The 25,503-nt window shown below is 37.7% G+C and overlaps 3 protein-coding genes and 1 long non-coding RNA gene across 6 annotated transcripts; 2 read left to right on the plus strand and 2 right to left on the minus strand.

Annotated features, from left to right (window-relative positions):
* Positions 1-204: 204 nt before the first annotated feature.
* On the minus strand, positions 205-6,687 carry LOC136259517 (uncharacterized). 3 transcript variants are annotated; one of them, XR_010703279.1, is made up of 5 exons: positions 6,352-6,687; positions 5,379-5,551; positions 921-1,126; positions 392-452; positions 205-333 (listed from the first exon to the last, which is right to left on the minus strand). It is a non-coding gene; the product is annotated as an uncharacterized lncRNA (long non-coding RNA). The 3 variants fall into 3 exon arrangements; XR_010703278.1 differs by having other exon boundaries at positions 1,064-1,126; positions 6,352-6,682; XR_010703277.1 differs by lacking the exon at positions 921-1,126 and having other exon boundaries at positions 6,352-6,677.
* LOC136259501 (uncharacterized) lies at positions 6,631-17,518 on the plus strand. The gene is made up of 2 exons (XM_066052993.1): positions 6,631-6,755; positions 16,062-17,518. Exon 2 carries the CDS (start codon positions 16,073-16,075, stop codon positions 17,414-17,416), a length of 1,344 nt encoding a protein of 447 aa, XP_065909065.1. The 5' UTR covers positions 6,631-6,755; positions 16,062-16,072; the 3' UTR covers positions 17,417-17,518.
* Positions 17,519-20,266: 2,748 nt separating this feature from the next.
* On the minus strand, positions 20,267-24,349 carry LOC136268692 (uncharacterized). The gene is made up of 7 exons (XM_066064150.1): positions 23,011-24,349; positions 22,009-22,381; positions 21,846-21,943; positions 21,392-21,590; positions 21,023-21,311; positions 20,767-20,801; positions 20,267-20,709 (listed from the first exon to the last, which is right to left on the minus strand). Exons 2-7 carry the CDS (start codon positions 22,340-22,342, stop codon positions 20,267-20,269), a joined length of 1,398 nt encoding a protein of 465 aa, XP_065920222.1. The 5' UTR covers positions 22,343-22,381; positions 23,011-24,349.
* LOC136259492 (uncharacterized) lies at positions 23,017-24,400 on the plus strand. The gene is made up of 2 exons (XM_066052988.1): positions 23,017-23,939; positions 23,997-24,400. The coding sequence occupies exons 1-2, from the start codon at positions 23,750-23,752 to the stop codon at positions 24,362-24,364; spliced, it is 558 nt and encodes a 185-aa protein (XP_065909060.1). The 5' UTR covers positions 23,017-23,749; the 3' UTR covers positions 24,365-24,400.
* Positions 24,401-25,503: the final 1,103 nt, after the last annotated feature.

The following is a 25,503-nucleotide window of genomic DNA, read 5'->3' on the forward strand; positions in this document are numbered from 1 at the left end:
AAAGCCATGCAGTTCTCCTTGTAGCTATATAGCAGCTGCTATGGACGTAATTTTAGTACATTTGTATTCTATGCAGCTGTTTAGGACCTGCATTGCAACCGAGGCATTATGTTTATCAGTGTATACTGACTGATTATACATTAATCATTGGCATGACTTTAACAAAGTAAAGCTTCAAACTTTTGGAAGATTTACCACAAGAAGCTTTGTAGAGTAAAATTTTACTCTCAATATAATATTATAGCAAATAACTTTACATACTATCTTCATAGTTGTCATAATACACAATATGAAAAGTTTAACAGTCTGTCGCACTCCCTTTTCACATTCTCTCTATACGGGAAAAATTATCCATTTATAACTTAATACAGTTTGAATTATTACAGCTTACCAAGGTGACTTCCGTAAGTAGGTGATGACTGCTTCTGAGTTTGTCACCAAACTAGACTAAACTGCAAAGAAACAAGGAAAGCAATGTACTTTGACTAGAGGCACTTTCAGTATATTTCTACAAGTACTTAAAAAAACACAGGTTTTGAAAAGTGACATGCATGGTTATAATTATGATACCATAACACTTAGTTAATTGTTAGCAACTAAAATATTACTTGATTCACTTTTACAACGAAACCACATAACTAGAAAATCTAAACACAATTAGACAGTATCTGGCCTACTATTATGTTGACCTAATCAAACTATGTAAGTCTGGACTTACGTACGTTATGCACATTCCTGATGCATTAATTATTACAATCCAGTCAAACATACACTGTCTGGGTCAGACACAACAGAACAGAAGTAAAACTATTCTGACTGGCAATCCTGACTCCATTATGTTTACTCTTTTCTGAATTTTGAAAGGTAAACGTACGTATGTATTTACAAAATATGTTTCCAAATGCAAAATACATACTTACATACACAAGTTATTTGTAAAAGGATAGGTTGCAACATGGTGCTATGGTAACAATGCTACACCTATCAATTTACATGACCCTTTAGCACCCCTTCCCACCAGATGTCACACATTAAGAAGAATGTATCTGTTGATATGATTCACCCTTTGAATTTAGAACTTGATGTGTAAGATTCCCATTGCTTGGTATCTTCCAATGTAAAGTCACTGTATAAAATAGAATTTATGTTTCTTGTTCAAACGTACCATGAATAAAAATTAACCCAGTCAACATTAAGCCAAAAAGAATCTGACTTCAGTATTACTACATATACACTAATAACACAAAATACACTGTAGTATTGCCATATCTAAATATTGACTGACAAAATCGGAAACACTGATTTCCATAGTCTTGCTCACAACATATATGTTACATTCAAAATAAACTATTGTGGCATGAAAGATAGCACACACCCACATGATTACTGGAATGCACATTAATCAAAGCCCCCATATTCACAAACTTATTGAGATGCATTGTAATTAAAATTTTTTCACAATAAGTACCATCCTTAGCATACATGCTGCATCATGCATGAATGTGGACAGTACGTCACTCTTCAAATTTATCAAAGTCCTGGCACATGTGATGCTACAATTACAAAGAGCACGAATCAAGCAACTCTAGCACTACAATGGTAAGACTCTGCAATGCATATAATAACTCCTACACATCATACACATGTCGGTAATGCAGGCTGTGCCTCTACCCTGTACCTTAATCAAACGTAATACCAAGGTATTAATAAAGACACAACACCATTAGTTTTGATGCCTGAAAGCATAAAATGCAATAGCAAAACTCAATACAATTGCACACCAGAGAAATAAGAATCACAGTAAATTGTGTCTTCAGAGTAAAGTAGGAGTACATGAGTTCAAATTTTTTCCTTGCTACATTCTAAGCACTCTTCACCAATTATCTACATTTAAAGTTTTCTTGTATTTCATACACTTCACAATTATATATACTTTAATATCTACCACTAATACCAAAAAAAAAAAAAAATGCAGCAGGGCCAGGGTTGACAAAGAGATGAACATTTGCAGCCAACTAGTGCTATGCTCAGTGGAATGTGCACATGTCCATTTAGTCCATGGTGCTCACAATTACTAGCAGAACCTGTTGTAAACACCTGATGAATCAGAGTTCATGCTCAATGTATCTTGAGGTCCAACTTTAATTTGTTAAACTTTCATGAAAATGTTTTGAAGGATACACAGAAGATTTGATTAGTACTGAGCCTACTATTTTGACTTAAATAGAACATAATTTTCATGATTAAGAGATTTCATTTTAAAAATGTAAAACCATTAAAACACTTGATCCCTAGTCCCACGATTACGTTACACATTATTTTAATGAAAGCTTTTTAACATACCACATTAACACATACACATTGTGAATAGCTCACCAAATGAATAGAACTTTCCACAGGATGTACTACTCTACATGCATCAGGTATAGTCAAATTCCAAAATCGGATGCTTTTTGACCTCACATTTTCATCCAAATATGGATGATGCTTCACTAAATCATCCATTTTGGATGATTATTACTCATCTCTCTTATAGTTACATAAGCAAACATCATCCAAAAGTGGATGATTATTGCTTGATTCTCTATATAGTGAGTGCTTATGTAAGCAAATATCATCCAAAAGTGGATGATATTTGCTTGATTCACTATATAGTGAGAGATGTATGCAAGAAGCATCCAAAATCGGATGTTTCTAACCATCCAATATTGGAATGTAAACTTAGCCTTCCAAAATCGGATGTTTCTAACCATCCAATATTGGAATGTAAACTTTGCCTTCCAAAATCGGATGTTTCTTGCCATCCAATATTGGAATGTAATTTCTGTCGTCCAAAATTGGATGTTTCTTGCCATCCAATATTGGAATGTAACTTCAGCCTTCCAAAATTGGATGTTTCTTGCCATCCAATATTGGAATGCAATTTCTGTCGTCCAAAATCGGATGTTTCTTGCCATCCTATATTGGAATGTAATTTCTGTCGTCCAAAATTGGATGTTTCTTGCCATCCTATATTGGAATGTAATTTCTGCCTTCCAAAATTGGATGTTTCTTGCCATCCAATATTGGAATGTAATTTCTGTCGTCCAAAATTGGATGTTTCTTGCAATCCAATATTGGAATGTAACTTCCGCCTTCCAAAATCGCATGGTTTTTGCCATCCAATATTGAAATATAAGTTTTGCTTTCCAAAAATGGATGTTTCTTACTATCCATTATTGGAATGTAAGTTTTGCTTTCCAAAATTAGATGGTTCTTGCCATCCAATATAGACTATTTCCGAAATGACGTCTTGCAAACTCTATTTAGGGGACTCTTACGTTTTCGAGTACAGCTTCCCACGAAGAATACTTCTAAGGACCTATCATGCGACTTCTAGAGATAATTTCGAAATGAAATCACCAGGTATTGTTAAAGAAATGCTAATTTACCTCTACTCGGAAAAACAGGCGAAAAATTTAAACCCGAGTAAAAAAAATTGTGTTATTGCCTTATAGCTGTACCTGTTAGTTTTAGCTCGATATCTTCTTCCTGTAGTACACTAACAAGTCGACCTCCATTTACGGCCCATAGAAACAGTACTCAAAAACATTGGAGTCCCCCAAATAGAGGTTATTGAAACCTCAATTATTTTAAGTGAGATTGGTAGCATACAGCTGCAGATGATCAGTTTCTGTGGAATTTTCAGTATGTGTAGGGATCACAATAATAAAAGCACTGAAACAAGAAGATAGCAACACAGTGCCACTGCTACTTCAAAATGGCCCAAAAAGCATCCTATGAGTTTCTCCAACTTTTTGGATTAGAAATTTTTCACCATGAGTAGGGATCACAATAATGAAACAAGAAGATACTGGTAGTAGCACAATGCCACTGAGTGCATACATTTTAGTTCCCATTATAGCCACACACACATGTACACAAAATATGGGCGGAATCGTGCTTAACTTTAGTCATACAATGCTGCTGAATCTATTTATTTTAATGCTTTACAGCACTTAACAAGTGCTGAAGGTCTGTAAGACACCTGGCTCCACAGCCTGGTTAAAGATGTTTTGAAAAAGTACAGAAAGGTGAAAAAGTCCATGATTAGGCCTAGACAGGCAATCAAGATGTCTTTCTCCCTGCTAATTTCATGTATTTACATTCAGAAGAGTGACTTACTATCTTTTAGAACTACATAATGGAATGACGCAATGAGTTTGCAAGTCTGTTTTTGATGCGTATTTTTGGCAAGAATCATGAACCTTGACAATCACTGCCATGAACCTACCGCACTTAATAAACCTACATGAAAAAAGACAATTTTGTGTTTCATATCAAGCTGTTTCTTGCATTAACAAACAATAGAAAGCAACGAAAACAGCAAAATTACTATCCATGACCCTACCACACTTAATGATATTGCTTCTTATTCTACTAGTAGAATATAAACACTTGAGAAATGGTTTTGTGGTGACAAAAACTAAAACGCTCCTCTAAGGAAGGTGTCGATACAGAAAATTAGTGCATGAATATGGTTTCCTTGCTTGAAGAAGACAACCATGTGATTGAAGAGGAGAAGAGAAGCAAAGTGCAGAAGGTGGATATTCTTTGTAACCAGAAAAGGCACATGCTACCGGTGAGCTAACTGTTGTGAAATAAAATGTATTCCATTATTGGATGGCAAGAAACATCCAAATTTTGATGGCAAGGAATGTATTCCAATATTGGATGGCAAGAAACATCCAAATTTGGATGGCAACAAATGTATTCCAATATTGGATGGCAAGAAACATCCAAATTTGGATGGCAACAAATGTATTCCAATATTGGATGGCAAGAAACATCCAAATTCGGATGACCAGAAATGTATTCCAATATTGGATGGCAAGAAACATCCGAATTTGGATGACCAGAAATGTATTCCAATATTGGATGGCTAGAAACATCCAAATTTGGATGGCGACAAATGTATTCCAATATTGGAGGGCAAGAAACATCCAAATTTGGATAGCGACAAATGTATTCCAATATTGGATGGCAAGAAACATCCAAATTTGGATGATTGTTGCATAAATCTCTCACTATATAGAGATATGAGCAATAATCATCCACTTTTGGATGATTTTGTTCCTTTGCAATAATCATCCAATTGTGGATGAAAATGTGAGGTCAATAAACATCAAAAAATGGAAACGAACCATACCTCGCATTACTGCATGGTGCCAAACTTTTATCCACCAAATTAAATGCTCGATAAACCAATTTGCCAAATCTTGTCTCTCTCACTCATTCACACACGCACGCACCCACACACGCCACAACACACACGCACACACGCACACCACAACACACACACACACACACACACACACCACAACACACAACACGCACACCTCTTCGCCACCTGTCCATCAGTCCTGCTGACCCCCATGGAGTCCACCCACCAGGCCAGTGGATGCTGAATAACCCAACTAATTACAGCACTGTCTATTTAGTCCAGATGAGCAGCCTCCAAAGAAACAGACAAACCTCTAGGATGACAGTGGGGCCTGGATCATTAATAGACCTGGTGAAAGAATGTAAAGCAGTGTACACACACACCACACCCACACGCATGCACACAAAAAGCAAAATCTTCAGCTACTGTATACACAATCACGCCTACCTAGTGAACCAGCACTGGGACATCTGTGCACTACTGAGATGCTGAGTCAGTGCAGGCAAATCGTCTGGAGCAGGACTAGTATCCTGCAGGAGGCTGTGCCATGTGTCATGAGTGAAGGTCTGGGTACCCAAAGTTCCAACTGAACTTCACCTATTATTTGAGATGGGTATTTGCTTCCCCAGTAAACACCAAGTACCCATATACAAATGGGTGGGCTGCTTTCCCAGTTGACACCAGGTCACCATGCAGGTTCCCATTTAACAGCTGGGTACACACACACACACACACGCGCGCGCGCACAAAGCCCTCAGCCGCCATTGATACATTACCTGGTGAATCACTGGACCATGGCCAGTCATGAGGTGCTATTGAATCAGCACAAGTATATACGTCTCACAGGATTAAGTATGGGCTGTCATCTTACCTGGGCCCCACCCGTTAGGTGAGACATCGACAGTGGAAATTTGCTTACCCATTAACACTTGCATGCATGGTCACCATTGGTAGCAGTGGCATAGGATAACTAAAGTTAGAGCCTAGGGTTTCATGTTGGCTGGCTTTGCCACTGTTATTAACAACAGCAACTGGGCAAGCATCAAACCTGGATCCTTCATGCCACGTACCCCCTGTGTTATCTGGGCTCTATGCATACAGTATATGACACTAGCACACTAGTATAGCATAAAAATGGGTTAACTTACGTACTATCAACTGTCTGCATGAAGACCAGATGCTGGACTATCAGCTTCCCTGGCAAACTCGATGTCGGTTGAAACCAGCCCGAGTGTTCTGGTCTAGGGATGAAAGCTATTATGCATTAACTAACCAGAGAACAGCCTCAGTGATTTCAGCCACTAGGGAGAAGCTCGACAAAGAATTCTCACAGAAAGTAGTAGTGATTGTGGCTCGGATTGTGGGCAAGATTGTGGGAGACCAGCGCTGGATAAGTAACCTAGACTAGTATACTATTCTACTGTTCACGTTACACTACAGCTCCCGGTGTTTATGAGTATTTCTCATTTTAACGTACGATACTAGGTTGCTCGGGGTGCTATTGATTGAATATTGAATACCGATAAACAATAAAACATCGGTCACACTCATGGTGAGTCATGAAAGTTAATATTTATTTATTTTTATTAAGACTTTACAACACAAGTGCTGAATGTCTGTGGTACTCCTGGTCCTACAGCCTGTTTAAAGTATTAATTTTAATATCAATTTGTTCACACGAGTAGAGAAGTAGCGATCAGTGTTAAGAACTGAAGAGTCATGATTATTTGCTTTGCAAAGAGAGAAGAACCGTGATTGACGAACAACTAGCTATAGTAAGGTAGGGGCGGGCGTTTCCGGACAAAGTTTGCATACGCATTAGAAATTTGTTCATTTCTCCTCGAAAGAAAAACAGATTTTAAAATGCTTAGTACTGAATTGTAGCCAATGAACTAGGCTATCGGTGGTGTAAATTGTGGGTGGTAAAGTATAGGGTGCTAGGCGAAAGAGCAGTTTAAATTTGCAGTTTGAGAAATTGCCAAAAATTTATGAGGCTGTGGTTTCCGGACACCACTAAAAAAAGGCGTACCTGCCATTGTTATGAAAAATCCTGCATTCTATTGAGTGTCATGGCCCAGCAGAGACTGATAGCATTCTGTTTGTCTGGTTAATTTGTTGGTGACAGCGATTTTTAAGTAGCAGAACTGCTGCAGCCTTGCTCGGAAAGTGCGTATGCATAGGCGGCGGAAAGGGGGGGGGCTAGGGGGCTAAAGCCCCCCCCCCCCCTCAGAATGACATCACACCGAAATTATCTTTCTTGGAGTGGGGCTGAGAACCGTAATAAAGATCGAGATACTCTAATAGAGCAGTCACTCTAATAAAGTAGTCAGTGTGTAGCGAGCTATGTAAGGATTTTTATGTAGTTTATCAGCTAGAAATGGTAGCTGGTGAGGTGGAAAGCTCTTGTCAGTTGGTTGTGACCTTTTTTTTTTTTTTTTTTGGTCTCACCTTACAAAACTATAGAAATAAGTCTGGGTCAGCTCAGCTCAGCGGAGCCCCCCCTCATATCATCTACTTCCTCCGCCACTGTGCGTATGTCTTGCAGAGCTTTCGAAGATGCGACATTTGATCTACTGCTTGGAAATCTGTATCAGTCCTTGCCTTAACACTGAAACGGCATAGTTAAGTAGTGTAGCCCCGCGGATCTTTGCTTGGGACTTCTGACTGTGTTGATTGCGCGTGCCAGTTAACACGTCGCAGGTAATGGACTTGGATTCCTGTTATACTATCTCTAAATAATATATTCGTTCACTGAATAGTGTGACTGATCATTTGTGCTGCCTATGGTCGCTTAGAATTACGAACGGTGCCCTCAATCTCCTGTTAACATGCGTAGTAAAAGTTTTTTACACAAAAATATTCTACACGCGCAAGCAAATTGTGATGTATCTCGGCAATCCTTTAAGCTATGGAAACAAAACTTTAGTGTTTTATAGTACACAAGTAGGGTACTTAAGTACTTAAACCATAGCCTGATTGGTTTCTATTCCGTCCTTCAGTAGCAGATTAAAATCGAAGTGTCCGGAATACCCAGCTGTCCGGAAACCCCCTTACTTACCTTAGCTAGCTAAATGAGTCTTTGCATACATACAATACAGTTGGTTGTAATATCTCAATAGCACAATGATCAATAGGATACAAATCACACAAGATTACACCTGTCCTTATAGTGCTCTAGAAAACAAAAACCAAGTGCACATGCATGTAGATCGATTCTAATTAAATATATACAACTCCCCCTAAAAATACAATCAATGTGTGTATGTTGTGCATGTGCATGCATTAATGTTTTACAAAGTCCTGGTACCTGGTTGGTTCCTTGACAATGCGACCACAAGAGGTCCTGGTTCAGACCTCTCAACCTGGAAGCAGGCCTGGTTGTGAGAAAGCCAACCACCCATACCCCATGCAGCTGTGAAGCCTACCATCTTTGTGATGGGGCTCATGCACATACATCTGTTTTAACAAAAAAATGTTTTAAAAGCACAACTATAGCTAGCTATGTGGGTGCAATACTGCTGTTTACCGCAGCTTATAATATCTCTATGCTACAGTGTAGCCTACTAGTTATATGACAAAAACCTATCTTTACTCCATCGTTGAATCAGTCTTTCAACTCAGTTGATGTAGTACTGGTTCACCAGTGATTCATCGTTGAAATCATTTCTTGAGTAATCAGTATGCAGCAGTGGATTTAGTGTTCAGCACAGATTTTTTTTGCACAAGTACACCTCACAACAACCAACATTAAGCAATAAACATTTGTAATAACACAACTGGTAGGATTTCACCTTATTCTTCACCTTCCATGTGTGCTGAGTCTTTTTCTCAAAGGATTTCACCCGAGATTTCACCTGCAAATAATGCATGCTCAGTTCATTGAGTTTGACAGCGTAGTGACTTGTGACACAGTCAAAAATACGGGAAACCGCCAAAATTTCCAGCTCAAAATAAGAGGCACCCCACTTTTCTAATTAACTAATCACATGATACCTGCTACAAAGACGTTTTGGGGCTTAAATCAAGGAGGTTTAGCGTGCCTTAGGAAATTTTATTGAAAATCGTGAGAAATCGTGAGATTAGCAAGTGGTCGTGATACGAAGGCTGAAATCGTGTGTCTCACGACCAAATCGTGAGAGTTGAGAGGTCTGCTGGTTGGCTCTTATGTCACTGTGTATGTGCTATCAGATATGTCAGCTGGTCTCCTGTACTTGTTCTGTTGGTCCACTTTCGTCCTCATCATCATCTATTGAGAATGTCACTACAGTTCTATCAACCTTTCTCCAACGCTTGTGATTGTGATGATACTCTCGACCCTGGACCTCTTACTATATATACGTAGTCTTGGTGCATCTGCCAACTTGACCATTATTCCAGGTACCTACTAATCCTCTACTTGTATTCTGACAGTGTCATTGGGCTGCAATTTGCACAGGCTCTGTCATAGCTAGTACCTCTTGTTCCTTTCTTGTGCTTGCCTCATAGATTCCATAGCCTTCTTAGAGTCACTTTTGGAGAAAGTTGTTCTGGTGTGTAGGGTAATACTGAGCTTATAGTCTGTAACTCACGGAGAGTTGTGCAGGTGAGCCAATTACATTTATCGTAGTATTACGGTACTCAAATAAGGATCTCGTTTATCTTTTTCAGTATTCTCTTGACTATCTGTACTGATTTTTCAGCCAGTTTATTTGCCTGTGGTTGATACAGACTTGTTGTTACATGTGTAAAACCCCACTCTTCACTGAACTTCTTGTACTCTTCAGATGTGTACTGTGGCCCATAGTCACTCTTGACAATTCTTGGTATGCCATGGCGGGCAAACACAGATTTGATGTGTTCAATTACCAGTTTACTAGAGGTGCTGTGTAATCTTGCAATTTCCTGCGAGCAACTGTCTACAATTAACAAGTACTCCACAGAAAATAAATCTGTGGATACCAATTCCCATGCATGGTCGTTTTGGTGGCTCATCTGATTCATGGTTTCTTTGATGTTTGATGCTTGGTACTGTAAACAAGTTTCACAGCACATCTAGGTATAGTGAAAAGTAAGATATATGCGAAAGGTGTTTTGTTCTGGCTGGGAATGGGTAAAGACATTGAAAACTTAGCAAATTGCTGTGTGGATCTTGTCCAATTAGCAACATTTCTTTTCGCAGACTGTGGGGTATCACCACCTCGTTCTCACCCTTGAAAACAATTCCTTCAGCTGTACTCAGTTCATCACAAAAGCTCCAATAGGGCCTAAGTTCCTGAAGAATCTCTGATTGGTTTTCAGAGCATACTGCTATGATTGTGCTCTGCAAGTTGATTATTGTGGTATCACTGGTACAGGCTAGCTGTATAGTTTCCAATTTGGGGTCTGATATTGGCAAGTTGTTTATCACTGAGCTTACTGCACATACAAGGTCTTCATTCAAATTCTGTGAGGTGGAGTCAATGTCAAGGTAGGCACTTGACAGAATATCAGCTAGGGTCATGTCCTTGCCTGGCTTGTATATCAGTGTGAATGTGTACTGCTGCAACTGTAGGAGCATTCTTTGTAGACGTGGCAGTGCTGCTGACAATGTTTTTTTTTTGATCCTCTAGAGTTGGTAGTTGAAAATGCTCTCATCGAATTGCTTTATTTAGTGGCCTGGAGTCAAGGCAGATGTGTAATTTCTTGGACTTTGGTTTTTCAAATACCATTAATGAATTTACCCAGTCAGCAGGTTCATCAACCTTCCTTATTACCCCCATGTTCTCCATCTCATTCAGTGTGTATTTGAGCCGTTCTTGTAATGCCACTGGTTGGTTTTGTGGACACACAACTGGAGCCACAGATGAATCTATCTGGGAATCTTAAGGCACCCAAGGCCTTCAAACAACATCTTGGTGAGGTGAGTCAATCATGTCACAATCAATTTTGAGAACTATTTTGACAATTCGAAGTTTTTGGGATGCAGACAGACCAAGTATAGGATCCTGTGTTGTATCTACCATGTAGAATTCCAATTGTTGGTGGTCACAGGGTAGGCGGCTACATCCTACCACCTTGAGGTTTCCACCACTGTAGCTGGTCAATTTTGTCACTGGTTTGGTCAAAGGTGAGCCCATGTCAACTTTGAATCGGACTGTGAGGTTTTGAACTTGTAAGGATGTGTGACACTCATCCCCTATAATCTTTGTTTTTACTGGTGATGGCTCCAATAAATAGTTGAATGCCCACTGTCACCAGAATCTGAATCCTAATTCTATTCTATTGTATCAGTTGTGTGGAAGTTTCTATAATACTTTGCAAAGTGATTGTACTTGTTGCATTTGCGGCACTGCTTTCCATATTGTTTTCTGGGATGCCAGAAGTCACAACTACCACAAGGCTGAGGTTTTACAGGTTCTGCTATGGGCTGCTTGGTGCTTTTGTTCAGTGGTCTACTACTGTGTTATTTCCTCAACATATGGACTCTATCACTGTTCTCTGTTAGATATTATGAACTTTGATTGGATTCAGCACATAGGTGGTGGAGATGGAAGGACCAGGGGGGTAATGGCCCCACTTTTATGGGACAATGTTTGCAAGAAAGTTCGAGATACTCTAGTAGAACAGTCAGGATCTGGATATTCTAATAGAGCAGTCACAGTATTCAGAGAAGCAGTGTAGCAAGCTACTTAGCTACATATGTGTAGTTATAAATAAGGAGATATAGTTGGTGTAGGGCAGCTATTATCAGCAGGTAGTTACCTTTTCCAAATTTGCAGTTCTTTGTGATTAGTCTGAGTTTGGTAATGTACTGATCAATGGTTTCACCCCGGTTTTGCACTTGTGATATCTTTTGATAGTTACATTTTGTTTCGGCTTGCAATACACTTTGAATTTGGCGAACAGAAGATCAACCTTGAACCTTGTCAGTTTCATGTCTTCCCTTTGAGTCATGCATGGTATTGTAGATGTCTCCGTCGGCTTGCCCTATCATGTATAGAAACGCACTACATTTTTCCTTTCCGATGATTTTGTCATGGTTAGTTCAATGAACAATTGCATTGTTGTTTCCATTGATACCACTTCTCAGCAATGGGGTGGACCCACTAGCTAATTATCTTGGAGGTTTCAAGTTGTCCATGATGAAAAGAACTGTTCATTTAAACTCCTGACACCATGTAATGTCTCAATTTCATTAAATAGCACAATAATCAATAGGATGCAAATCACACAAGATTACAATGTGTCTTTATAGTGCTCTACAAAATGAAAACCTAGTGTGCATGTGTGTGGGTAATATAGTACATGCAGCAAGGAAAAACATTTAGTTAACAGCTAGCTACAATAGTATAAAGATGTGAGAAAGCAATCACCTAATTACTGACTCAGTAGTCCGCTGTACCAGGAGCAGGGGTCTGGTGACTACATTAGTATATAGCATACTGAACTCAGTGTCAAGCTCAGTGTGCATGCAGCTGGAATCCAAATGTCTTTTAGTTACGTAAAATCACAACCCTGGTATCAGCAAAGGGAGGGGCTCACCCAGCAAGTGGTCAGGGAGAGATGTTCTCTAGAATAGCATGCTGGACTGTTTGTATGTGGGAGGAGGGGTCAGTCTTTATCAAGACTATGTTTGTTGGCGCCTCCCCATGGCGCAGTATTTTGCAACATTGCAGATACTGGCTAAAGCCAATTGGCCATGGTGTTCATGTGGAGTAACTCCTCTTTCTTTGGGCTTTCAATCCAAAGAAAGCACCTGTTTTGCACTAGAGAGTGACCTACTTTGTTTTTTTGTTAGGTAGTAGGTTTACATACATGACTGTGACACATCTTAGGAACGCAATGATTGGAAGATGTTTCAAATGATCAGGAGATCTAACCAGACATCATCATATTTGTGCAGTCATAGTTCGTAACTAGCCCAGGATTCATCCTGAGACTCCGCCTATCATGGTACCTGTTGCTGTGAGCAGCTTTCAAAGTGTATGCATGTGCGCATGCGTACATATGTGTGTGTTGTGTGTGTGCATGCATGTGCGTGTGTTGTGTGTGTGTTTATGTATGTGTGGAGGGAGGAAGGGTGGGGGGAAGAGGGTGGGGTGGGGAGGGAGGGAGGGGTGGGAGAAGAATATTTGGATGTCATTAGGCCTGAGCAATAGTATCGATAGTGCAATAGTAAATCACTATCATTATCGCGATAGTAGGGATATCACTATCGTGATAAGCTCAGATCTGCATTAAAATGGTATTAACAACCCTTCTATACTGTTTTACAGTTGGTATTACCAGCTTTCTTACAAAGGAGTGGCCTGTAAAAGCTATACCAAAAGTCCATATCCATCAGCCACCCACGCAGTTAATTAACAAATGTCCTGTGCATGCAAAATAACTTTCTATATGACTATAAATCATAGCTATACAACTAACTCTTTGTTAAGAGCAAAGTGTTTCATAAACTATCGGGATAGTATTCACTATCACAATATTTATTGAGTAACTATCGTGATAGTAAAATTTTTACTATCGCTCAGCACTACATTACATATATATATGAGTGATGTCATACAGCACAGTGGTGCTTGCTAGGGATTTTGAGGTTTCCACTTTTTCACAAATAATATTGACAGAAACCATGCAGCCTCACAATGCTTTCATGGTACCTTGGTTAGGTACAACCAGGCACAAAAGTGTCTAGTACAAAAAGCTTAAAGATTTTATTTAGTGGAATTTTCTGCTAACTGACTGACTTACTAACTGACTGACTTACTAATACAAAACTTAATAACGTCTAAGGCTGCTTGCAGACATATTAGTGGACATTTAGTCCTTACTTCAGTCTATAGCCATGACTGAATTAGGGATTAAATGTCAACTATTGCATAAGAAAGAATGGCAGTAGACATATACCATGCCTCAACTGTCAAAGTAAAGTGGCCATTATGCTCTCTTTTTTGCAGCAGCATCTATCAGCAAAAATCCAAGCCGGTGTAGGTGACTTTTCTTGTTTACTCTTTATTTCTATGATCTCCAATCAAACTTAAAATTCCTAATTTTTCCTTGTATATGCTTTTACATCAGACTCAGAATGGGCCCTTATCATCTAAAATTACGTCACCAAGGCAGCATCACCCTGTAGAGAGTTCAACTACGTTACAAGTCACCCTGTAGAGAGGTCAGTTATGTTGCAAGTCATCCTATAGAGACTTCAGCTACAAACACGTCACCCTGCAGAGAATTCAACTACATTACAAATCACCATGTAGCTACAAGCAAGTCAACATGTAGACAGTTCAGCTGTTACATGTCACCCTTTGGAGAGTTCAGCTACATAACACCCCAGAGAACAACTACAAAAATTCACCATAATAGCTCAGCTTTGAAACAAATTCACACTATCTACTAGTGAGTTCAGTTACAAACAAGTCTCCCTGTCAGCTATTTACAAGTCACCCTGTAGAGAGTTCAGCTACATAACAAGTATTAGTCACCTTCTGGAGAATTCAACTATGTTAAAAGTCATCCAGTAGGGAGTTCATTTACAAACAAGTCAGCTGTACATGTAGAGAGTTCAACTACAAACCTGAAACGCAACTAAATAGGAAGTAGCTTTGGGATATGCAATTACAAAAAGAAGTGATTTCTATACCAAAACAGCCAAGCTATTAAAAAGGGTGCAGCCCCCAAAAAGTATAAGGGTTAAAAATATGTAAAATTAATTCCCATACTGTGTAAAAGTTCCAGCAATAAAAGTTCTAGAATAAGTTTTTCATATGCAAGAAATAGTTTTCTGTAAGAAAGTTGTAAGCTTAGTACATTTTTTCAATTATTGTTTTTATTTATTAAGGCTTTACAGCACAAGTGCTGAAGGTCTATAGTACTCCTAGTCCTACAGCTTGCTTAAAGATATTATATTAGTATGTTTGAAAAGGTGCAGAAAGGAGAAAAAATTTATGACTGGACCTGAACCTGCAGCCATCCTATTTATGCTCAAATGCTTACAGGAGTCTGCCAGGTGGTTAGGATGTTTTCTCCTTGTCAATATTTGTATCTATAGGAACTCTAGAGAGTGACTTATTATCTCAAATCACCCCCATGTGGAACCAAGTGGACTTTAGTTTGTTTATTAAGGCTTTACAGCACAAGTGCTGAAGGTCTGTGTACAACATAACACCACGAAACTATGTGTTTTGGGTGTGCAAACATACAAAAAGTACTAGTCTTGCAGAAAAAGGTGCACATAATGCAGTCTGTATTCATAAAATTAATACATTTAATTCCTAATTAGTGAATTAGTAATGGCAATATAAATATAGCAACATATTATACTGATATAACTTTGCTAGCTATATGAAGTGAAAATCTTTTGTGTCCTTATAGAATGAGAATTGTCATATAGTTGCAGTCATGCCTTATCCTGGAAGGCCAGAAATCATTTCATATTTGCATCACCAAGGCCTAACACTTATTCACCAAAGATTGTGATTAAAACTTTTGAAGTTTTGTGTTATTGGCTGCTACTCCTATAAGAACATGTGAGATTATTGCAGAACTGGTCACAGCATGCCTATCTGTTGATGGTTAGCTCAAAGCTAAAGTTTTGTGATAACGACTGCAACAAATCACAATGCATGTGCATGCTTGGGTGTTAGACTACCTAACTTGCTTTCAAGAGTTCATAATATTATGAACCCTTGCTATAGCTATAGCCTTTCTCTGCATGTCAATACACAACAATTTTCAGAGTGAGGACATTTATTCAGTGCTTGCATCCCTTTACATGTATTTCAGACTGGCATAACGTTTTATCTTAGTGTCAGTCCTTTTTGTTATGTATGTGAGCAAGTACATTAAGCAATATTGTATATTGTAATCTGATATCGTAATGCTTTCATTTATATAGAGCACAAAGCTATGGATGGTTTAATTCAAGACATTTTCATTTTAGATGATCATCAGCAGCCAAAATTTTCCTCATCTTTGATGAGGATATTATTTTGCTGTGTTACTACACTCTTTTGGCTTTTCATCTCATTAACATGTCTACCACTATTTGTGATGGGTCTCTTCATATGGGGAATGCCACCTATGATACCAACTTGGCCATCATATTCTAGGTATTTTATTGCTGCTTTTACTGAGGGAAAGCCAGAAGAAAATATTCCTATTACAAATCGAGTGTTGGTGTTTTTGATGGTACTGGGCTCTCTCATTAAAATACCTATCCATGGAGTGTGTTGGTACATAGATGAGCTGATATATTCTTCATACCACAAAGTTAAAATTAAAAAGCCAGTGTTCATGGTTACAGCACCCCGTAGTGGATCATCTCAGTTACAGAATTACTTACAAGATGACACAATGAACTTTATTGCTCCCACATTAGCTGAAGGTATTATTCCTTATATTTGGGTTTGGAAATTGTTTACATCTGCTCTTATAAAATTAGGATTACAAAACTATTTTTACAACACCAGTTTATTTGGAACAGAAGCAACTAAACGTCATCACGTTGCCATTTTAGAATCAGAGACATGGGATGGTATATTGCGGTCTTGGTATTTTGGCTTGTGTAACTTTTGCTTGGGTTCATCTTTTATGTGTTGGGGATATTCATTTGCTAGACTACGACAACCAATGAATGAAGATATTATTAGGAGTTTCATGATGTTTACTGATTGTGTGATGAAGAAAGTGATGTACTACCGTGGCAAGCCTAAACAGCGTATGTTATTAAAAGGACATTTTGTGGTAAATGCAAGAAATATTGAACGAAAATATCCTCATGCTAAGTTTTTAGCAGTGGTAAGAAATCCTGTTGATCGTTTGAGCAGTTTTGTTAATTTGATGAAACTTGTGGCTGAAGATACTAAAACAAACAATGGCCTGTTCCCTGCTACATGGAGAGTTATTCGTGATTATGTAGTGCATACACAAGTTCCTTACTGCATACAAGAAATGTCATTTTACAAGGAGCCTGCAGACAACAAGCTTGTCATTCCATTCACCATGTATGTGAACAATTTGAGTGCTACTCTTCAACGTATTTACTCATTTTGTGATATTCCAATATCAGATGATGTGATTTCTAATGCTGTTAGAATACAACACACCACACATGATTATACCAGACGCAGAGCTAGCTATGACCCTAAATTCAACAAGAGTCTAGCAAGTTTGGGAGTGGAAGAAGAGAAATTGAAGGATTATCTCAATGAATACATTGAATGGATGAACAAAGTAGAAAATAATAATTAGACTATACTTTATATTATAGTATAGTTTTATATTATGCAGCTATATATTATGTCATATTGTAAAAATTAATATTGATTTTGCCCTTCAAATCTATATTACTACCTATGCAATTACTCTACTTGTATATCGTGTACTGGCTAGTTGTTGCAGATCGATAGCTATGCATAAAGTGAAAGATATGACTATTAATATTATCAAGAGTTAATAATAACTCTTGATATTATCCATATTGTAGCCTGTATTTTAGCGCAGTGGCTTATAATAACATTATACAGCCATTGACTTACTTGATATAATAGTTAATTGAATAGGGTCCATAATGAGGTCAAGAACCCAAGGGAAAGGAATTTAGGGCAAACCGCCTCTACTTTCAATATACATTTACAGGTTTTAATGCTCTGTATAATTATTATCATGTTGTTACAGTAAAGCATATATTATAAAGGAATACTCAACTCATGAAATTTTAAACTGAAGAGGTGGTGTTACAGTGATGTAATAGAAACTGAGATAAATCATAATTATACAAAATGATAATATTTTGCTATTGCATATCAGTGAATGCTTATACACAATTTGGTGCTCTGTTATACATGAGTGAGACTTCATGTAAAGTCTATCTAATCAAAATCAGCCAAGCTGTAAAAAAAGGTGCGGCCCCCAAAAAGGCCATGGTGAAAAAAAGATGTGAAATCCAAGGTGGCGGCCAAGAAATGGCTGTGATGGTAGGTTAATGGTAAAAATTTAATAACAACAATTTGAGGTATGTTACAAGCTGTTTATGGCAACAATTGGACAGCCTAAAAGTTGCCAAAATTGGCAACTTCAGGCCACCCAAAGTTGCCAATATTGGCAACTTCAGGCCACCCAAATTGCCAATATTGGCAACTTCAGGCCACCCAAATTGCCAATATTGGCAACTTCAGGCCACCCAAAGTTGCCAACTTCGGCAACCCAAAGTTGCCAATATTGGTAACTTCAGGCTGCCCAAAGTTGACTATATTGGCAACTTCAGGCAACCCAAAATTGCCAATATTGGCAACTTTTGTGTTTCTTTGCGTAACCACAAATGATGCTCAAAAGTATCCAAACTTGGCAATAAATGTACTTTCTTTTATAAAAGATGATAGAGAATTTGATTGTGGGATTCGGTTATCCACAATTGGTAATTTTGTGTAACTAATTCTTAGAATTACCAAAAATGGCAATTTTATAAAAGCGTGTGCAGTAGCTGCTGTTTTTGGCATTATAACAACAGTCTAAAAGTTGCCAGTTTTGGAAACTTTGACACTTACAGTTTACAGTGTTAAAGTTCACAAAGCAACTATGCTTACTTTAGAGGAACTGTTATAATGATGCCTGAAAGTATTTAAATATGATTACTAGCAATATTATCAGTGGATGCCAGGTAGCTAGCTACACATTCACTTTAAAAAGCAGCAGTAGGAATATAGCTATGTAGCAAACTTATGATTTGAATGTGAATTGACCAAAATGCGATAAAATGGACAAAGTCATAAGAATATCTTGCTACAAATCATGCTATATAGCTACAAATCAAGGTGCTAATTTTATGCATGTCCATGCAGATTGCACTTTCATCGGCATCTTCACTCAGGTTCGAAATGCTGTGATGATTATACATTCATGATTTTTGTAGCCTCCATTATATTAATCCAACATAGTTCTATCTTTTGTACATACCTACACATTGTAGTTTATCAACCAAATTTGCTATACAGCAAATGCATCTGCAATTCTGTAATACCAGCTCTCTGTGGAGCATCAGTGTGCTACACCTGTTTTTTTTTTCTGTGGCGTGGCATGGTTGTCAACTCTACGATAATGATAATCGTAATGGTGATAATCAGATAACCATAAAAGGCATGAACATTAATAAATTTACACTATAGTCAATCGCTATGACATGTGCTTACTTATTAATCAAATGATATGCAGATATTGCAGAATCCAACATTATTATGTAAAACAGGCATTTAGGTGTAGGCAGAACTTTATCTCACACAAAGTTTCAACTTGTGGTCTCTGTTTTTGATTGCAAGAAATAGTTTCAAATGAAAAAAGAAGTTGGAATGGCTCATGTATGCAAGTTGTCCCTTGATTCGCTGCATACCAGCATTTGCCTGCTCATTCACTTGTGAATTTAAGCTCTTTGTATCCAGTGTGCTGTATTCATCTAAACAGTAGCCAGATGGGCAGCCTATATGCCCTCTCCAATGAAATCGGTTCCCCAAAAAAAGAAGTCTTTTGAAAGAAAATTGGTTCTCTATTTAGACAATATTGATGAAGACCACATGCATTGTCATATACTATGATCTTAGGAGGTTTTGGAAAACGAGTCTTAAAAATCTGAAATGGATGTCGTGGGGGTTCACATTCTTTCAGGACTTCAAAACCATAGCATATTGCATGGGGGCAATATATGGTAAATATCCCTGGTGTAAGCGCAGCGTGCTTAGAGCTTCTTTTATTACAAACATCATTGGCAGTTGATAACCTGGATTTGTCAATCTGGTACACAGCATTTCCATGTAATTGTGGTAAGCTGGGAAAGTAACTAAACTTATTTGCCTCGCTTGGCTCAGGATAATGGCACTTGTCTGGTTCAGAGATCTTGAATGGAGCTTGTATAGTCACCAAAATATGACTCAGTAAATCAAAAACCTCCTGAGGAATCCCAGAAGAACAATGCTTTTGGCACAGCAACAGGAAAGATGAAATAACAGGTGCCTTTTCTGAAAGTAAACTTCAGTGGCAGGCATTTTCTGGTAAAAACACATCTATTGATCTGTTAGCAATTCTTTTCAGTACATCACATGCTTGTTTGCATCATGCAATCTGTACCATTCCACAGGCTGGCAAATTTCTCGCAATTTCTGAGAGAAACTTTCTGTATGGCACAGGTGCTAATCTTTCTTGGTGTTGATCTTCTATTTTCAGCAACAGTTTTTCTAGTGCCACAAAACCATCAGAATGTAGTATTTCAGTGAGCTGCTTAAATTCTTTGTCGGTAAGCGTTTGAGGACAAGCAACCGGCTTTCTATCTCTTTTAAAGCAAGAATACTGCAACAACAAATATCGAGCTCGTGCAGTCTTGATCAAAACTCTATCAGAATGTAAACTTCCCTTGACAGGAACTAATTTACTCTCATCCAAATCATTCATGGGCATCATAAGATCTTTACGCATGCCTATCATAGTTCCATCACATACTATTATTTCTGGACAGGGTCCACAACTTTCACAAGCAACAGAATCATCAATTGGTATGGCTAAAAGTCGACTAAATGCATACCATGCTCTTCAAAAATGTATTGAAGGTGTCTTGCTCTCTCCTAAGCATGTGTATGTTCTATGAAGACTTCTAAAAAGGTAATGTATAGCAACTGTAAATTAATGACACTATATATTTTTAGAAATTATGTGTGACTTTAACTTTTATTATGAGGCATTAATACAATTACACATAAAAGCATCCTATGATAATCCACACATCAATATAAAATGTATATATGGAAACAAAAAGAGATAGCTAAATTTCCAAAGTAGAAATTATACTAAGGGATACATGCGTGCATTGCATACCTTTGGTAAGCTATCAATGGGTTTCTCCCTTCAATCATGAGGTGCAAATAATTGAACAGCAATCCATAGTAAAAAAACCTTTTGTTGTCCAAATTAAAAAGTACATAATCTTGTCCATCAAAATTGTATTGGCATGAACAATCTCCAACAGTTGGCCTGTAGTACACTTCTCTTGCCTTGTCATGTAAAGCAAAGTTCTGTTTATAAATCATAACACTTGTACCAGCAACCCAATTGTTTTGGATTGGATCACCATTGTTCCATGGATTTCCATGTTCACAATGTTCACCTAAAATAACAAGCAATTTAAAACCTAACTACTACTGTGACTACTAATTATTTTATTCGAGTATAGGCAATTAATTTTACCTGGCTTAAATGGTGGAATTAAGTGCAGCGGGAATGTCCACTGTCCTTCCTCATGTTCAGCCACACGGTTCTGTAGTGCTTTTGATAGTGGATAAGGTATTTTGATCCATGGTACTGCATTGGGTGCTTTATCAATCTTGGCATCATCAGTGTCTTCATCAGGCATGAACTCAGATCTTTCACACAATTCTTGGAACATCTGCATGTCAGTACATTTAATAACGTATAGTAATATTATTATGTAAGTAAGGTTAAAGTGGACAGCTGGAAGCATATATTAATACCAAAATGTGTGGTATGTATAACATGTAAATATGATACATTTGTTAGACCAGTCATCATTCATTATCTATCATTTTTTTGTTATACACATTGTACACAGTACATGTTACAGTAAGGTGCATATGTAGCTCCCGAATACCTACATAATATCATTACATTGTCTATCTTATACCTTTACATGATCACACTGCAGATCAGTACATGCAGTACACCTGTACATCGAATTATTTCTTTTGTGCCTCATTATTAGGCCTGCACTCTGTTCATCTTCTATACAAAAGTAATGCGCATAAACAATTAACACCAGTACCTATATATACGCTTATAAATTGTACCTGATATAATGGCAACACAAGGTGGACTAATGCTTAATACAATTACTTGCTGAGCATCTTTTACATCACTTTCCTCATCATTAGCATGAGATAAATACACTGCAACTCTCTGATCGCTCTGAAACTTACAGATGGTTGAACGATGTACACAATATTGTGACTCTTCTCTTGAGTGAAATGTGCTGTAGTTCTCCATAATTGTTGAAGAGATGGATTTTAATCTATCACATTGTACTTGTGATTCTTGGCAGGAACAGGTAAGTAAGCATGAGGTACTTGATATACATTGACTGGAATGGAAATTCAACTTCTTTATCAAACAGTACTCTGACATAAGCTGTCCATTTTGAGAACAATCTGCAATGGCATACCACACTGTTAAAAATAGGGTGTAATCCAATCACCTTTAGAGGAGTTCTAACTGCTGTGTAAATTAAACTCCTTTGAAGGGAGTTGTAGTACTCCCCAGGGGTGCTCTAGGAGCAACTAAAAGGCGTTATAAAGGCGTTACAATACTCCCTAAGGGTGTTCTAGGAATAGCTAAAAAGGCGTCACAGTACACTTTAAAGGTGTTCTAGTGCTCTCCATGGTGGCATTTTGTTGAAAAGAAATGTAGGCTTGCTATAACATTCCGGTAACCTTCATGTTGATTTCAATTTATACGCAATGATTAACAACAACAAACCACATTAGCAGTACACAATTGTATTTTTGCAACACTTTTATACTTATCACATGGTTGTTTCCAAGTCACTCTTATAGAAGTTAACAAAATGTATTTATAACCTAATTTTTAATAGAAGCATCCGATTGTGGGTTTCAATATACCAAGGTGTAGGCAAACACCCTTACAGTGGCTTAGCTATTATGGGGAATAAAGTGACATTTGTGGTGTTCAATAACACCCGTAGTGCTACAGTACTCCCTTAGGGTGTTGTAAATACCATGGGTGTACATGAACACCTTTACGATGGGTGCACCTGTAACACCTCATTTTAACAGTGCACTGTTTGTTTAGTGGTACAAATCTCTCTGATTGCAGTACAGCTTGATAGTATACTATTTCCTTAGGTAGTACACAAACCTGTCAAAATTAAAATCAATCCAGTAGCTACATGCCATAGAAGTGTTCTAATATGCATACCTTTTCTTGATGAATTGATTTAGATGACTGAGGCTTTGAGTTTTGTAAAGATCTGGCTCCTGAAATTTTCTTCACTTTATAGCTTCTACCTATCTTCATGGCTCTTCAAATAATGATCAAGTCCAACAAATAAAGATGTGCTGCCTAGTGGTGTTGATTAGATCACAAACTTCAAAGTATATAGTCATCTGATACTTTGCCTTGAAATTCCTCAGCTGAGAGATTTTATAACAATCAAAGGACTTTAGATTTTACCCAGAACCAGTTAAACCTGTTTAAACTCGCTGTTTTGCAAGGATCAGCTGTTTGAGGAATATAAATAGTCAACACCTTTGAATACCTGCATGTTGCTTGATAACTTCTGCTAAGAAAATGGCTTCCAAAAACAAGATGAATTCAAGAGACTCCAAAAGGAGAGTTGATGTTATTACTAAGAAAATTGGAGACCTTGAGAAATATGGAGTACCAAGCTTATTTGTTTATGCCACACCTTGGACTGGAGGCCTTTATGTTGTTGGAGATAAGCGGATGGCTAGTATTGTAAAGAACAGCCAGCAAGAGTTTCTTGAAGTGCTGCAACACCAGCCATAAGAGGATATGTTACTTCCTAAATTGATTCTGCCTGCTTTACCTCAGCTGATTGATGAAATGAATGGGAGGACACTTTGTTCGATTCTTGTTGGAATTGGAAAAGACCTTGGCATAGATTGGAAAGGAGAACAGCCTGAGTGGTGGCCGAGAAATGTGCCTTTCAATTATCCTAGAGAAACTCCGACACAGCACAAAGGTCAGCATCAATTATTTTTAATCATTTTACTCTAGTTGCATTATTATATGTATATAGGTAAATGGTCTGAATGTCTAAGGAAAGTGCTAAAAACAATTTATAACAAGTTTGAAAGTGAAGGAGTTTCTGTGTCTGAACAGAAGCATAATAACATGCAAAGCAATGATGCCGAAGGTGATGATTCAGAAGAGGAAGCTGCAGATGAAGATCTAGAGTGGGAGAAACTTGGACAAAGAGAGCCTACTATATCTCCTTTATCATCAGATGATGAATTTGTTCAAGGTAATCCACAAGACAAGAATGGTGATCCCCGATATAAGATTGATGATCCCCAAGAAGAGGTTCCTCAAGAGTCTTTCACACCATTGGCCAAACGTAAATGTAAGAGGACCATTAAAAAATGCATTAGATATGGACAACATTAATTATAATTCTGTTTGGAAAATGTACATCAACTGTAGTTGTAAATAATATTTCTGTTGAATCTTATAAAGATACGTAAATTGTAGAACAGTACATTGCAGCAGTAATCACCATATATATCGTACGGTTTAGATATACATTGAGCCAGCAGGCATAAACTACAATAATTATAATGCAGAATAGGGTATTCTAAATTTGTGTTATGTATATTTTGCTGCCAAATTTGGCAATATTGAGTCAAACCTTTCACCATCTTTTTGATGAACTAGATCACAAAATCTGCTAATCCAGTTGCCAATTAAGTCAAAATTGAGTTGTATTGCTGGAATGCAGAATGGATAGGTACAAGCACAGTTTGTGGATGTCCAAGCTACCAAATTTGGACTATAGTTTTCAGTTTTGGGGCAACTTTTGGTTTGCTTCCAAAAGTAGCCTAAAGTGGGTTTATTTGGAAGAAATTGCCAGAAGTGGTAATTTTAGTATGCATGAACAGTCCAATAGTGGGCATCAAATTTTGCCATTTTTGCAAACTAGATTCCACAATTGATTTATTCATTTGTCTTCATAAAAAAGAGTACATTTATTGCCAGAATTGGTAGTTTTGAGCACCACCTTAAACTGCCAAATTTGGAAACCATCAGCAGTTTCAGGCTTGGCAACTTTTTGATGGTTTCCAAAAGTTGCCAAAGTTAGATAGAAACTTAGTTACCAAAACTGGCAAATTCTTAGCAGTCCTATAGCTTTGCATTACACTGCTTTGTAAAGTTGCCAAAAGTGGTAACTTTTGTTTGCAAGAAGTAGCCAAAATTGGCAATTTTTAGGCTGTCCAATAATTTCCAAAATTGGCCTTGTAACATACCTGACAATTCACATGAATTTGGTGCCAAGACCAAGTTGCACAAAATTCACCTGAATTGTCATTATTAAAATTTTACCATTAACCTACCATTTCTTGGCCACCACTTTGGATTTCTCATCTTTTTTCACCATGGCCATTTTGGGGGCTGCACCTTTTTTTGCAGCGTGGCTGTTTTTTGATTAGATATCACTTCTTTTTGTATTTGTATAATGCAAAGCCAGCCTATGGCTGGCTTTGGGGCTTTTTTAACCCATCTGTTTTTTTCTAAATTTATAACAGAAA

This window comes from Dysidea avara, chromosome 1 (genome assembly GCF_963678975.1).
Source record: "Dysidea avara chromosome 1, odDysAvar1.4, whole genome shotgun sequence".
In the NCBI taxonomy this organism is placed as follows: domain Eukaryota; kingdom Metazoa; phylum Porifera; class Demospongiae; order Dictyoceratida; family Dysideidae; genus Dysidea; species Dysidea avara.